The 13,763-nt window shown below is 34.2% G+C and overlaps 5 protein-coding genes across 6 annotated transcripts; 1 reads left to right on the top strand and 4 right to left on the bottom strand.

Annotated features, from left to right (window-relative positions):
* Positions 1-379: 379 nt before the first annotated feature.
* Positions 380-2,437, bottom strand: LOC104712460 (UDP-D-xylose:L-fucose alpha-1,3-D-xylosyltransferase MGP4). The gene is made up of 4 exons (XM_010429363.3): positions 1,748-2,437; positions 1,400-1,561; positions 1,092-1,307; positions 380-797 (listed from the first exon to the last, which is right to left on the bottom strand). Exons 1-4 carry the CDS (start codon positions 2,240-2,242, stop codon positions 585-587), a joined length of 1,086 nt encoding a protein of 361 aa, XP_010427665.1. The 5' UTR covers positions 2,243-2,437; the 3' UTR covers positions 380-584.
* On the top strand, positions 2,370-4,246 carry LOC104746851 (putative phosphatidylinositol 4-phosphate 5-kinase 11). The gene is made up of 8 exons (XM_010468396.2): positions 2,370-2,378; positions 2,759-2,869; positions 2,959-3,146; positions 3,251-3,342; positions 3,433-3,480; positions 3,571-3,666; positions 3,752-3,878; positions 3,973-4,246. Exons 1-8 carry the CDS (start codon positions 2,370-2,372, stop codon positions 4,244-4,246), a joined length of 945 nt encoding a protein of 314 aa, XP_010466698.1.
* A 1,473-nt stretch (positions 4,247-5,719) lies between these two features.
* LOC104712443 (reticulon-like protein B7) lies at positions 5,720-7,194 on the bottom strand. Of its 2 annotated transcripts, none has more exons than XM_010429355.3 (5): positions 6,903-7,194; positions 6,536-6,707; positions 6,305-6,446; positions 6,142-6,211; positions 5,720-6,067 (listed from the first exon to the last, which is right to left on the bottom strand). In XM_010429355.3, the coding sequence occupies exons 1-5, from the start codon at positions 7,090-7,092 to the stop codon at positions 5,925-5,927; spliced, it is 717 nt and encodes a 238-aa protein (XP_010427657.1). In that variant the 5' UTR covers positions 7,093-7,194; the 3' UTR covers positions 5,720-5,924. The 2 variants fall into 2 exon arrangements, with proteins under 2 accessions (XP_010427657.1, XP_010427652.1); XM_010429350.3 differs by having other exon boundaries at positions 6,897-7,192.
* Positions 7,195-7,277: 83 nt separating this feature from the next.
* On the bottom strand, positions 7,278-8,928 carry LOC104712426 (putative methyltransferase At1g29790). The gene has a single exon (XM_087493845.1). The coding sequence runs from the start codon at positions 8,851-8,853 to the stop codon at positions 7,441-7,443; it is 1,413 nt and encodes a 470-aa protein (XP_087349971.1). The 5' UTR covers positions 8,854-8,928; the 3' UTR covers positions 7,278-7,440.
* A 2,824-nt stretch (positions 8,929-11,752) lies between these two features.
* On the bottom strand, positions 11,753-13,475 carry LOC104712417 (WRKY transcription factor 22). The gene is made up of 3 exons (XM_010429322.3): positions 13,012-13,475; positions 12,640-12,750; positions 11,753-12,409 (listed from the first exon to the last, which is right to left on the bottom strand). The coding sequence occupies exons 1-3, from the start codon at positions 13,353-13,355 to the stop codon at positions 11,950-11,952; spliced, it is 915 nt and encodes a 304-aa protein (XP_010427624.1). The 5' UTR covers positions 13,356-13,475; the 3' UTR covers positions 11,753-11,949.
* Positions 13,476-13,763: the final 288 nt, after the last annotated feature.

Below are 13,763 nucleotides of genomic sequence, written 5' to 3'. Positions count from 1 at the left end.
CTTCATGTTTGTGTCAAATTTAATTTCAAGAAACAGGATTTATACAATCTATCAAATCATAACCAAACTATATTTTCTTGTTGCCATCATAAAAGTACTTAATTTTCATATCATCAATACAGAAAATAAAACATTTTATATCAATTGATATCCCAACAAACAAATATATTAATTTCTTCTCTGTATGAACAATTGAACATAATATAATCATCCAAAAGACCAAAAACACTGATACAGTTTTGTTATTTCCCTTTTGTTATACCATATATGTATGCCAGTAATTATGATCCCATGGGTGTAAATGCTGATTGCAAACTGACTTGAATGAACGAATCATCGAATTGTCAGACTCGACGGCCAATTCTAGCAGTCTACTACATTTACCAAACTCAACTCAAGTGGTATTGAATTAGCCATATAAACACCTCTTCACATGACTTTAAAGACCCCCAAAAATGTAAAACAATTTACTCACTGGATCTTTCTTCCTTCCTTTTTTCGGCCTGAAAAGTTTCAATAAGAACAAGATAGACAGAGAGAGAGAGAGAGAGAGAGAGAGATAAAACAATCTTTCTTTTTGCGATTTACTCTAATTTTCCTAATGGAGACTCTGAAGAATGATCATCGACTAGCCATAGACCAAAGTCACGGAAACGTTTGGTCTTCTTCTCGAAACCGACAATGTAGTTATTGTGAATTATGACATGTTTTCCCTTTGTCTCTTTTACCCATGTCGAGTTCTTGAAATACAATCCTCCTGTTGGGAATGCTGCCTGAGAAAGCAAGTAGAGATCCACCTGCAAACAGAAATCACAAAAATGAATACAAACAAATGATTATGACTAATACAAAGCCTATCGTAATTAAACATTCGTAAGTAGATTAGAGGAGTTTATAAAAAGCTTGAAAATCGCAATTGAACATGAAGTAGATTAGAGCTATGAGTAGCTAAAGCGGAATCTCAGAGTATCAAAAGATTCAGTCTTGTGAGTTTCCAGTTTCAAATGAATTCAATAATTGTGTTATCAAAGCTGGAGACCAATATACAGAAAGTTATTGTTTTATTGTGGACCTAGCAGGAAGGAACATACCTGATGAGCTGTTTTGTTAAGTGCCCAGTTAAAACCAGGCTGATCATTTGCTTTCTTAGCTCTGGACCAAGGTTGTGTTTGAAGTTCCTCGATCCATTTCTTCATGAGAAGTTTTGCGCCATTAGTGGGACGCAAGAAAATCATACAGCTACATATATAAGTCCTCCCCTTTTTACCCGGAGGTGGTAAAGCATGAGAGTGATCCAACGGCTTAATCTGGAACCATAACCAAAAAGATAACAATAAATACACTAACTAAGTCAATACCAATCGATGAAGGAGATGCATGAGAGAGAATGTATACATACTGCAGTCATATCATCCATAAAGTATGCATCATGCTTTCCCTCCAAATACTGAAACGGATCTTGCAACCAAACCATATCAACATCGTTGTACATTACATTGTAACCTAACTCCAAAATTTGCAAGAGATGCTGCGGTCTCCGTGCTGTGAAATTGAAGAAACCCTAATCGGATACATGAAGTCAGTTAATACGATCGATTCCATCGCAATACAAGCTCTTATTTCATAGGATTAGCCATGGATGTACCAAACATAGCTCAAAAACTCAGATTAAGTATCCAATCTCAGATCATCTAACACTAACGCAAAATCCAGATTTGATAAAATCGGATGGAGATGATGTTAATACCTGGGAACCGAACTTGTGAGCCGTCTGAGAATCGAACGCCGGAGGAATGAGAACGGCGTGACCAGGCCACTTCTCATTAACCTTGTAGAGAGTAGCGTAATCCTCAGCGATGACGAGGACTTGATCCTGATGCTTCTGTCTAGAAACACTAATCAACCAGTTGTTGAGAAAAGGCAAGTATGGATAGCTGACGGCGCAGACGATGACGGTACCGTTCTTAGCGACGAACTTGACGGCTTGAGCGAGGGAATAGTCACGCCATCTGGATTGAGAAGAAGAAGAGAGTCTGTTTGGAAACGGGAATAAAGGAGATCCAGCCCAGGGTAAGAATACGCCGAGGATAACGAGGAGAGCGAGTAAGAGGAGGAGACCGTTGCGGCTGAAGAGTGAGATTGGACGGTTCGAGGTTGAGGAATTAGAAAGAGGAGAGGAAGCGAATGGGTTTGTGAATGGGTTTTGGATTGGACGCTGGTGAAGGAACTGTTGCTGCGCCATTTTTTTTAAGTAGCTAAACAAAATTTGTAGTTTCAGATCGAATTCGAAATCGAGAAGTGTATTGTACAGAGAAGAATTTAGTGGGAAGTGTTAGATCTGATGGAGGGAGATCTCAATAACAGAAACAATGGCGATTGTGATTTCATTTGTGAAGAGTTTATTTATTTTTACGACAATTTTTTTATTTCTTTCTTTATTCCGTTTAGTTAATCGGGTCGTAATGTTTGATCTGTCGGTGTTAAATGGGCTTCAAATATTGAAATTAGGCCCACATATCGGCCTTATCTGCCAGTATCATCAATTGGTTTTTTTTTTGGGGGACGTGTGTTATATGTCATTTTAGAAATATTTCCTCCGTTTCACAAAAGTGTCATTTTAGAGAAAAAAAATTATTTCACAAAGAGTGTCATTTTACATTAATATAGATCATTAATTAATTTTTTACACCTATAAAAATTTATGTACTACTCATTCTTGTGTGTGTTCTAAAATCTTGTGATTTACATATTTCTATAGGTGACACTAGAGATGCTTCCCGGTTACTACCGCCATATTAACAAGTACAAATCTTCACTATTCACAAGGATTTATGGTGTTCATGCTTTGAAGCCTGTTGGAGGTGTTAAGGTGAATTATTTTTTATATATCTTTATATGGAATTTATCATGATTAGTGCTAGTTTGATTCGTCACTAATCATTAGTTTTGGATATACAGACATATTTTGCTGTGATGTCAAACATGCTACATTCAACGATCTTCATGAACAAGCTCTATGATCTAAAAGGTTCTCCTAAAGGTCGAACTAACAAGAAAATTGAAGTGAGAAACACCACTGTTTTGAAGGATATCGATCTCGATTTCTGTTTCTACGTTGATCCATTGGCCAGACAACGCATCATCAAGTATATATCCCTCTTTCTTTCTCTCTACACCATCTTGATTGATCTTTTCAACAATTTTTATGATTCAAATGGCTAAACGGAAAGGGTTTATTATGTGACTACAGGCAAACAAAGCTAGATTGCGAGCTTTTGGAAGAAGAAGGTATAATGGATTATAGCTTACTGGTTGGTTTACAAGCTCAAGAGTCTTGTCCAGGTAAGGTTTCCTCTGTTCTTAGTAGTGAATTAAAACTATTTGCATATCGACTTGGATCTTTTCTGATCATAATAAATCACTCTTTAACAGGTTCACTTCATGGAGTAAACCCGGTTTACGGTAGCTTCACACCTCCATGTACAAATCTTTACCAACATTCTTCCATCTCTGATTTATTGCAAGACTAGAACATAAATATATAAATATGTCTATCGGTTACATTTTCAGGCTCGTTCAAAAGCGATAGCACAAAGTCGATCAAGACGGCTTTGAATTCTCCTAATAGATCTTTTGTAACAATGAATCCATGCTCCCCCGATAGAGGTAAACCTAATTTATATGATTTTGTTTAATCAAAGTACTTACATTATATGGGAACAAAACTTACAATTCTTATAATTTTTGACAGATTCAGTCGAAAGCGAAAAGCCGAAGTCTATACAATCAGTAGCAAGCAATAGCACAAGCTCAAAAAAAAATCAGATCAACAGAAAAAGCATATTAGCAGTAACACTCAATGACCTCATCCACAGTAGGTAAAGATGTACCATCATATAACATTATTAGAAATTTCACAATGAATTAGAAAGAAAAAAAAAAAAAGGGAGAATCTAACATTTCTTGTTGCAGCTCAAGTATTAGTTTTGGGATGAAGATTCCGGCGAGGGCACGGCGAGTGACGAGAGAGACGGGAGAAGAAGAATGGTACGACGTCCTTTTGTATATAGGGATCGTAGACACGTTTCAAGACTATGGTATGAAGAAACGCATAGAACATTGTTACAAATCCATCCAACATAACTCGAACTCAATCTCGACCGTTCATCCTAAGATTTACTCTTCTAGATTCCAAGACTTCGTCTCCAACATTTTCTTACCTCACGGCGACGATCGTTCTCTCTAATATTGATTCGTTTGTTGTTGTGTAATTACGGTATGATTTCCAAGTGGAATCGTTAGAGTGTTAAGAGCCACTTCTTACGACTCAAGTTGGTGTTTGTTGTCCAAAAATATCCTCTCTTGTCTCATTTTCATTGTTGATCGATCAACAATTATGTCAAGAAAAACATGCAGGATTTTTCCGATTAATTAGGTTACTGTATTGTTTCTTAAACAAATACCAAAATTTAATGGAATAATGTTTTATAAAAAAGAAAGATTCAATGGATGAAAAAAAAAAAAAAAAAGATTCAATGCTTCAAAACTCTACCTTTAAAACTCTACCATAAACATATTTAAAGAATTATTCTCGTATTGAATTATATGTATTATCAACTATCTCTATTAATAATGTAATGGACGACATAGTATATTTTTTTTGTGTTCAATACGAGAATAGTTCTTCACTATATGATTATTTAATCGATCAGAATAACACAATTCTATTTTTTTCTATATTTCTCTTTTTTTTTGTTTAAGTTTTTGAATTACATTTTTATTGTTGAAAAAAATAAAAAGATCTACATTTTTCTTAAATTTCTATTTTGGAGTTTTCATTTTTAAAGAGTATATATTAAAATCAAATGGCTTTCCCCAAAATTTAAAATATAAAAACAGAAAAATTATTTAAACGATAAAAATGAACAAATAATTACATAAATTTTAACTTTTAACAATCTAAGTTAAGTTAATATATTAACTTAACATATAATTTTGCTAAAATCATTTTTTAATGATGTAAACATTTTATCATTTTCTAAGTGATGTTAATATAAATTAATATATACATCAATTATTAAGTGAAGTAAATTTATATATTTGTATCAATATTTTGAAAGTGATGTAATAATAATTTCGATTTGCATCAGTTATAATGAAATGATGTCATACCAATCAATAACAGTATCAATTATTGTAATTGATGTTAGTATATAATTTTTGTAAGTTATTAAAAAGTAATTTAAATTAATATCATTTTTGTTTATGATACAAATTAATTGATGTAACACACCTTTTTTTTTTTTTTTGTAGTGATTGATCTCTAACATGTGACTATTATACTCAGTACTACCTGCAAGTCAGGCCACAATACCTTTAAGGTGCTTTGGAAAGGTAATCATAATTATATCAAATAGAAGTGTGTCAGTTCAAGTATAAGCAGTAGAATTTATTTGTGAACTTCTTTCTCTGACTTTTGTGAGAGTTCCTCCAAGTTTATTGGGATATTATTGATCTCGTACTTTATTTGTTCAGATGTATTTGTTTCAATAACATACACATACACACTAGTACATTAATTATTTATTAATATACACTCTTTGTGAAACGGAGGGAGTAATTATTTTGACATCTTCAGGTAAAAAACTATCTAATTGAAAGTTAAGATTTACATAAACTCAGCAATTAGCATGTATTTTATTTTTTATTAACCATGGAGAAGTGTAAGATTTTAGATTTCAATTATAAAAAGATGAGGAGGACCTTCCTAGAAATTCTTTGAAAGGCCCAGCCCATTTTATATCCACAGTAGTTTAGATGACTTGAGTGGTACGTAACCAAAACCACAAACAAAGGAATAGATAAATGAACTCAACTAAAATTAATCAAATCTAGTTCAATCTCTCGATTACTGAGTTGTTTGGCTAATGATGGATCTTACTTGAAAACTTGGCCTCAAAAAGTTGGAATTGCTTCTTCATCTCAATCACAGCCTTCTCTGCAAGTGGATCAATCTCATCTTCATACTTCTCATAAAGCATTGGCACCGTGTGAATCAGAACAAAACCTGTTTCGTTTCAATTAGTTCAATACATGATCTGTAGATAGATAAGCAAGAGTGAAAACGAGTAGTGAACTTACAGATGTAGAGCAATGACAAGAAGCTGAACCAATTTCCGATGATCGATACGAGCCAAAGTCCAACGAGTGCCTTATTTTCAGAACATACAACAACAAAAAGAAACAAGCTCGTAAGTCGTTTCAGTGATTTCTCTAAACAAGACTTAAGAAACTAAACACGTACCACTACAAAGTTCTTGATGTCTCTCTCTAACGCAATGCTCCTCAAGGTTGCGAAAGCACAGTTAAGCTCAAAGGTCAATACAGAAGCAGCTTGAAGTAATGGCTTCTCAGGGATGTAAATCTCCACTATGTTCTCTGGAGATCTACACAAATGATGGATGATTAGCAAACAAGGAATCAGGTTTTAACTTAACATATATCAGGGAAGGATATGCGGCAAAAGGATCTTTACTTGTTGAGTGCATTGGACCAGAGGAAAGAGAGCAGCAGAAAGAGTATAGAGCCACGAGATATAAACGTGAGAAGACTACAACCTCCAAATCCAAACAAAAGCCAAATCACAGTCACTGCACTGAGTAATCCTGCCGTGACCTTCTTGTCTCTCCATAGCAACACATCAGCAGCTTCAACAAATTACCAAACCACTAGCTGATTAGGTCACATAATCAATTAAATCTCTAATTCTACAAATTCACACGCTATCTGATGGAAGACATTTGTAATCATTATCCCTTTAGATGCAATGTCAATGAAACCGAACCAATCTATGAGAAATGAACATTGATTGAATGAGTGTAGAGAGTGTTTCATACGTTTACCTCCGCCGAGAACCATGTGGATCGGTCGTTCTCTACCAAACATACGGTAGATCGGAGCATTGATGGGAACAGGGGATCCTGGTTTCTCGCTATCAGTATCTGACGAGGAAAGCGAATCCTCCTCTGGTACGATGTTCCCCATCAACGGCTCCTCCCTTGGTCCGACGATCTCTAGCTTCTCCTCCTCCATTCCTCCGAATTCCCAAAAACTTTACCCTACCGATGTAACGAAATCGAAGATGCAAAAGTTGTTTATATCGCTAGGTCCTATAGCCTATTAGTTACTTATATATCGACATATAGCTCAGAGAGTTACATTAGTCAGTCGTATCGTAAGCTATATGCTTCATTAGTCATTACAAAACATTAAGTGACTGCATCATAATGGAATCTTTATATTTTTTATTACAAAACATATAACTAAAAATACATCTCAATTTGTTTTGACATTTTCTGTAATTTTTTGTTTAATACAGTAAGAATATTACAAAGACAATATTGTAAACACACATAGACTATGCAATGAATAAATGGTCAATCATCTAAAGGGTCTTGGAGGTTTCTCTAACAAAGCAGAGAAGAACACTTCTTTATCATCTTTATCTTTCTTAGGCACCACAACCCACTTATGTTTCCTATACCTTAACGCTTTAAAAGCTTCAGCATAATCATCCAAATCCTCTTTCAGACAAAAGAAGCCATCGATCCACAACAACCCACCTGGTCTTAAAACCCTGTCCCAATCAAACAGCACGAAATCAAGAAGTATTAGATCGATCCATCCATCAAGAAACCTCGTCGTGTGAATCATATCAAGCGTGCTGTCAAAGAACGGTAACCGTTGGTTCACGGTTAGATACAATGGAACTAAACCACGCAGAGCAATCATCTCGTTGAATGGAGCTCCGAGGTTGATGGTTGCTGATACAATCGTAACGTTCTGTTCTCTCATTCTTGCTGCGAAAGTTCCCGTGCCAATGCTGAAGTCCAATCCGATTCTCATTTCTCCCGGTTTTATCTCGAGTACTTCCGCTATAGAGAAATCTGCAGTTTGGTTCGTCTCAGGATCGAGTTCTCCTCGGTTAAGCCACCTAGGGGATTCATGATGCGTGAGGTTGAAGCAATCAGTGCATTTGAAGAACCCTTTTCGTGCTGTTGTGTTGCTAGCGAGGCAAGCAAAGTTCTTGCACTTATACTGTCCCCATCTCACATTCCTATTATCAGGAAGCTTCCATAAAGACTCGTTGATCGGAAACGGTTTGTGATATAACTGAGGTGCACGTGAGAAGCATCGTCTTCTAGGCAGAGGATCACATCCGTGAACCATAAGCTTCTGAGCTAACCTCCAATCGTCGTTGCAGATTTCGCCAACATCGTAGTCCATATACTCTTCAAGATCTTTCTTCATCGCGAAACAAGCGTGTCCGATCGATGTGAATGTTCCGTTAGCTCCCATGAAGTTCTGTTTCCCAAGCCGGTTTGGTTTGATCTTTATGTACTTCTTTATCTCTTCTCTCATAAAATGCTCTCCGGGGTCACCGTTCATCTGCTTCAAAGGATGATCTACGAACCTCTCTTCGAACGAAGGTAACTCCAAATGAACTGACTGAACCAGTGAAAGAACATCCGCAAGGAAAGCTACATGCCTAAACATAGATCCAGAAGCTGAAGAAGAATTAGCTTCTAAAGCCTTGAGATCATCCATTTCTTGGTGGATTTTAAAAATGGCGGTTTCGATTGTCTTCCTCATTTGGCTTCCGATGTTATAGTTGTCGCCTTCAAAGCTTCCGTGAGAGTTACAGAACCGATCAGAGAAGCGTAGAGGTGTGATGTAGTTGAACTTAGCTAATGTAGCAACAGAGATAAGAAAAGCCAAACCAGCCAACACATAGATGGGTCTATTGACGCCATTGAAAGCTCTAATCTTGGATAATACATTCGTCTTCCCCATCCTTGAACCTCTCTGTACAAGCACAAATCTCTACAAAATCTGGTTGAAGGGATGAACGTTTTAACATCATCAGTGTACCTAGGGATTAGTGGAATTAATATAAAACCTTGGGATATTCATATTATATACTAATAAACAAACTTACTTAAAGCACAAGCTTCGAATTGCACATGGAGATTTCTGAAGGTTTTTAGGAAACCCCACGAGGGTACAAGGCGAAAACCCAAGAAAAGTTGCAGACTTTAAGGAAGGATATTAATAAATTAAGCCGAAGATTTAGAAGCAAGTAATGAGAAAAGCCGATTCTTATGGATCCCAAAACATTTGAAATAGTATTAATAAACAAACAATATATAGTTCAATTTTTTTCTATAGTTACCGGAGGAGAGTCATCATCGGGAGGGATGGGCTTTCAAAGAACGATGTCTGTAGTTGCATAATCTTGTAAAGACTTCGGTGATGAAGACGTCATTTTCTCGCCGGTGGCCGAACGAGGAAATCAACCGGAGATATGCGACGGTGGACGAAATTTGCGGATTTGCAAATGTGGTTCAGACTTCAGAGTATTTACATAGTCAACCACCAGAACAAAAAAAAAAAAAAAAAGAATATATTTATCCCAAATACGCAAATATTTCTTTGTATTAAACACGATTTTAATTTAACAATATTTTTCTTTGTATTAAACCAGATTTTAATTATATGCATTTTTTATTAAATAAAAGTTAAAATATTTAATAGAAAATAATATATACATAATATCAGGGTTTTTTTCGGCAAATCAAATATTTTATATCATTAAGAATTTTACAAAATACATGAATCATTTGTATACAACCATTGACACAAATAAAGGAAATCGGTAAAAGATTGGAATTGATCATGGTTGCCGGTCGGAAGCCTTATAAGCTAACAAAAAATCTGTTATATCCCTCCATCACATACTCGTAATTAGCTATCATCATATAGACGAAACTCCAAAATGTTTTTTGCATTACTTTTGTTAAAACTCCAAAATACATAATATCAGGTAATACTATTTTGTCATAATCGTCAGTGTACATAGACTAATAGTATAGGCTTTCCGTTTGTTTTATTTTATTAATTTTCAAGTTACTAATTCTATGCACATTTTTTTCAAATTTACTAGTTTTTAATTTTTAATGCATTCTATTTATCTATTGATTGTTTATTTTATGAATGATAAAATATTTATTATTTCTTAATATTTGTGCTTTTAGCCAAAAAAAAATATAATGTGAAAGAGGAAGTATTTAAATAATTAAATTTTTAAGAAAAGATAGGTATATATAATAGAAATCCACAAAATCAACATTTTATTATAATTTTCTATATGCCATATAAGTAATCATTTAGTAATGTCAAACTGTTTAAAATGTGTTAAAACTTATGAATAAAACATAAATAAATATATACTAATATACTCATCAAATAATTAAAATTTCATTCTTAGAACCTGATTCTTTTTCTCAAGTTTTTTTGGCTCCACTTATGACAACATGCATCATAATTTGTAAATCAAGCACAAATAAAGCTATACTCATACTCTAATCAGGTAATATAGATTCATTCTTCTAAACTCATTACTATTGTTTTTTTGCGTTTTCATATATGAATTAAAAACACTATATTACAATGATATATATACATTTTAAGCAATTAAATTAATTTACATAACTTATATATTATTATTTTGAACTTCAACATTCATTTTTATCAGTTAAAATCCATGTTAAATGAACTATTCTTTGATACATGCCAAAATCTAATTCACCAATAATACACGTAAATTTATTAAATGTATATATTTTTAAAAAAATTGGTAATTTTGATTTTTGGTTACAAAAACAAGGAAAAATTATAGTAAGATTGAGATATTTATATGTAAATTACTATGTTAGTTTTCAAAACATGGTTTTCCTAGTTCGTATTTATTACTGGTGAGTATAAAATCATTAAACTCATTTTTTGTTTAGAATCGATGATTTGAGCTTATTCAACTCTTCATCAGACCTTGAAATCGACGGATATCACTAGCACATATTGGTCCATTTTTTATCCAATTAGTTTTTAAGTATTCTTGAATTGATGAATAAAATTAACTAATGAGGCTGGAAATGGTATGATCGTATGACCTATATCATTGAACATCAAATGTTTATATTCTGACCATTGTAATCAAAAAAAATTATAGAGTATATATCTTGCATTTAAGTATATTTTTAATTTAGTCACACCCAATAGACATTTTTAAAACAATGATTCCATGTATTTTTTTAATATTAAGAAGGTTTTTTTTCTTTTCATAATGTCTACCAATTATAAAGTTTACAACTTCTTACTACATGTTTACAAAGTATGGATCTTCTAACTTATTGAAAACATTGTCCATATAATCTAGACATTTTCTCGCAACCTGCTCTCACACCAGTGCTTTATTATGTTTGATTGTATCGAATACCATAGGTTAAAACTTTTTTTTGTTTCAAAACCCTTAATTAAGAAATGAGTATGATCGCCGCTTTTGAAACTGGAGCATAAGCTGTTCAAATACTATATTGTATATACTCTTGAGATACTTTTTGTTGGTAATGAAAATTGAGATACTATATGCAAGCATATACATGTAGGAAATCATTTAACACAATTTTATAATTAATGCAATGACATGATATACAAATCATTATAGTATTATTTTTAATATATACGGTCGATAAGTTATGTACTACATAAGAGGTAAAAGGCTTTTCTTTTATAAATAAAGCCCAAATTGACTTGTGGGATAAGTTTTTATCTTTGGTTGACTTTTTTTTAACTATTTTTTTTTTTAAGCATATTTTGACCCAAAAAAAATATGCTTCATCTCAAATATCAAAAATCGAGCTTAACGAATATACAATTAAATTTTTCTAAGATATTTAGAAACAATATATATAGGAAGAACCCCCGAAAAAAGTACTAACAAAGAACATTTTTCTTTTTCCTATTTATACATATTATCCGAGAATAATTCCTTAATCCTCATTCTATTATCTTTCCCTAAAAAAGAGTATTCTTTCTAAGCCGTAATCTAAATCATATTCCTCCGCTGGTCGTGGCGGCACTGTTCACAACCCAAGAGAGATCAAAACTCGCCGGAGCCGAGTTCCCAGAAAAGCTATCTCCGGCTGCGAATTCCTCCAACCCATCGAAGAAATCATCGCTCACCACCGTATCCGACAAAGATAACAGATCCTCGTCTCCGTCGAGACCTTCCACCACCGCTACATGATCCTCCACCGGCAAAACAATTTCGTCTGCTGACGTCACCGGAGACGATGAATACGTGGCGATCGTGGTCGTCGGGGATTTGGATGTCATCGGTTGATCAGATGGTTTCTGACGGGTGCTTCCGGCGAGAGAGTTACGGTGAGTGGGAGCTGGATGGTTATGCTCCGCCGTGTAAGTGACGATGAACATCTTCGGGTCGGATCTATTTCGCTCCACTTGTTTACGGGCTAAACAACCTTTTGATGTGCTACATCTGTAATATCCTCTGTTTTAAAAAAAAAAATGAATATATAAAAAATAAATTAGAATGTTTTTTGTATTATTACCAAAATTGAAACTGAGATAATTTAACAAACTAAAAGCAGACAGAATCACAAAAACAGACAAGTTTCTTTTGTCTTGAAAGAATACACACATTTATAAGTCAATAAATGAATTTTTGGTAAATAAAGAAAAATAAATCTTTTTTTTTTTGTGTGTGTAATTTTTTTTTACCTTGGATATGGTGAACCTTTGATGGGTTTCTGTCCGTACTTTCGCCACGCCCAGACATCGGAGTTTAAAGCCTCTGCTGCTACATGGCACACTTTCTTATGCTGTATCTTTCTGTAACAAGCAACCACACAAGAAAAATTAAAACAGAGTCTTTTTTTTTAGCCTTCTTGATAGTTGATAGTACAATCAAATTCGAGATTTTAATTTGATGACTTCAAATAAAAAAGAAAAACCAATCTTTTTCCATTTGCTAATTACGTTCTTGATGGGTTCGACAAAATTGAGACTTTTAACCACATCTTCACAACAAAAAGATTCAACACAAGAAAAAAGACGCTTGATGGGTTTGACAAAAGGTTAAAAAGAACGAACCTTCTTTTAGATCTAGAGGTATTGGAGCCAGCTGTGGGTTTGCTAGTGACGCTACCGGAAGAAGCAGAGAGAGAAAGGGGACGTTTCTGGTTCTGTGTCTTTCTTGGTTCTTCTGGGTAATTCAGACACGAAAACGAAGAGACGACAGATTCCTGTACGAACGGCTTGTAGAGATCTCGAATCTCTCCGAAGGAGACGGCATTACTCTGTCTTCCGACGGTGAATATAGGACTCGTGTGAGATGACACGCCGCCGGAAAATACGTTGGTTGTTGAAGTAGTTGCTGATGTGCTCACGGCTGTGCAGCCTCTGACCACGGCGTGGAGATCCCAATCGTCGGCCATTTGATTTTGGTAAAACTCAGGCAGGGGAGACAAAAGCTTCGAATCTCTGAGGAGAGAAAGAGAAAGCCAGAGGAGACAAAAGAGAGCGCTGACTTTTGAAGGTTAGAGAGAGATGTTTATAAAGAGAGTGAGAGGAGGAAAATTAATAAAAAAGGGTTGAAAAAATTGAAGGATAATATATTATTATTAAACTGTTATTAGATGATAAAAATACAGTGTAAAATACAATTTTGTGTTGTTCTCTTTATATTTATTTTAAACATTGCAATTATTCAACATGTGAACCCTTTTATATAGTATCATCTTCCAGATATTAGTTTATTAGTTTGATAAATATATATAAAATAAATAGATTTCTATCACAAAGTATGAGCTGAAAATATGTTTTTGCGATTATAAAATTAGATA

Source organism: Camelina sativa, chromosome 2 (genome assembly GCF_030686135.1).
Source record: "Camelina sativa cultivar CO46 ecotype springtype chromosome 2, ASM3068613v1".
NCBI classification, from domain to species: Eukaryota; Viridiplantae; Streptophyta; class Magnoliopsida; order Brassicales; family Brassicaceae; genus Camelina; species Camelina sativa.
The sequence above is the reverse complement of the archived record's forward strand: the minus strand, read 5'-3'. Positions and strand labels throughout refer to the sequence as shown.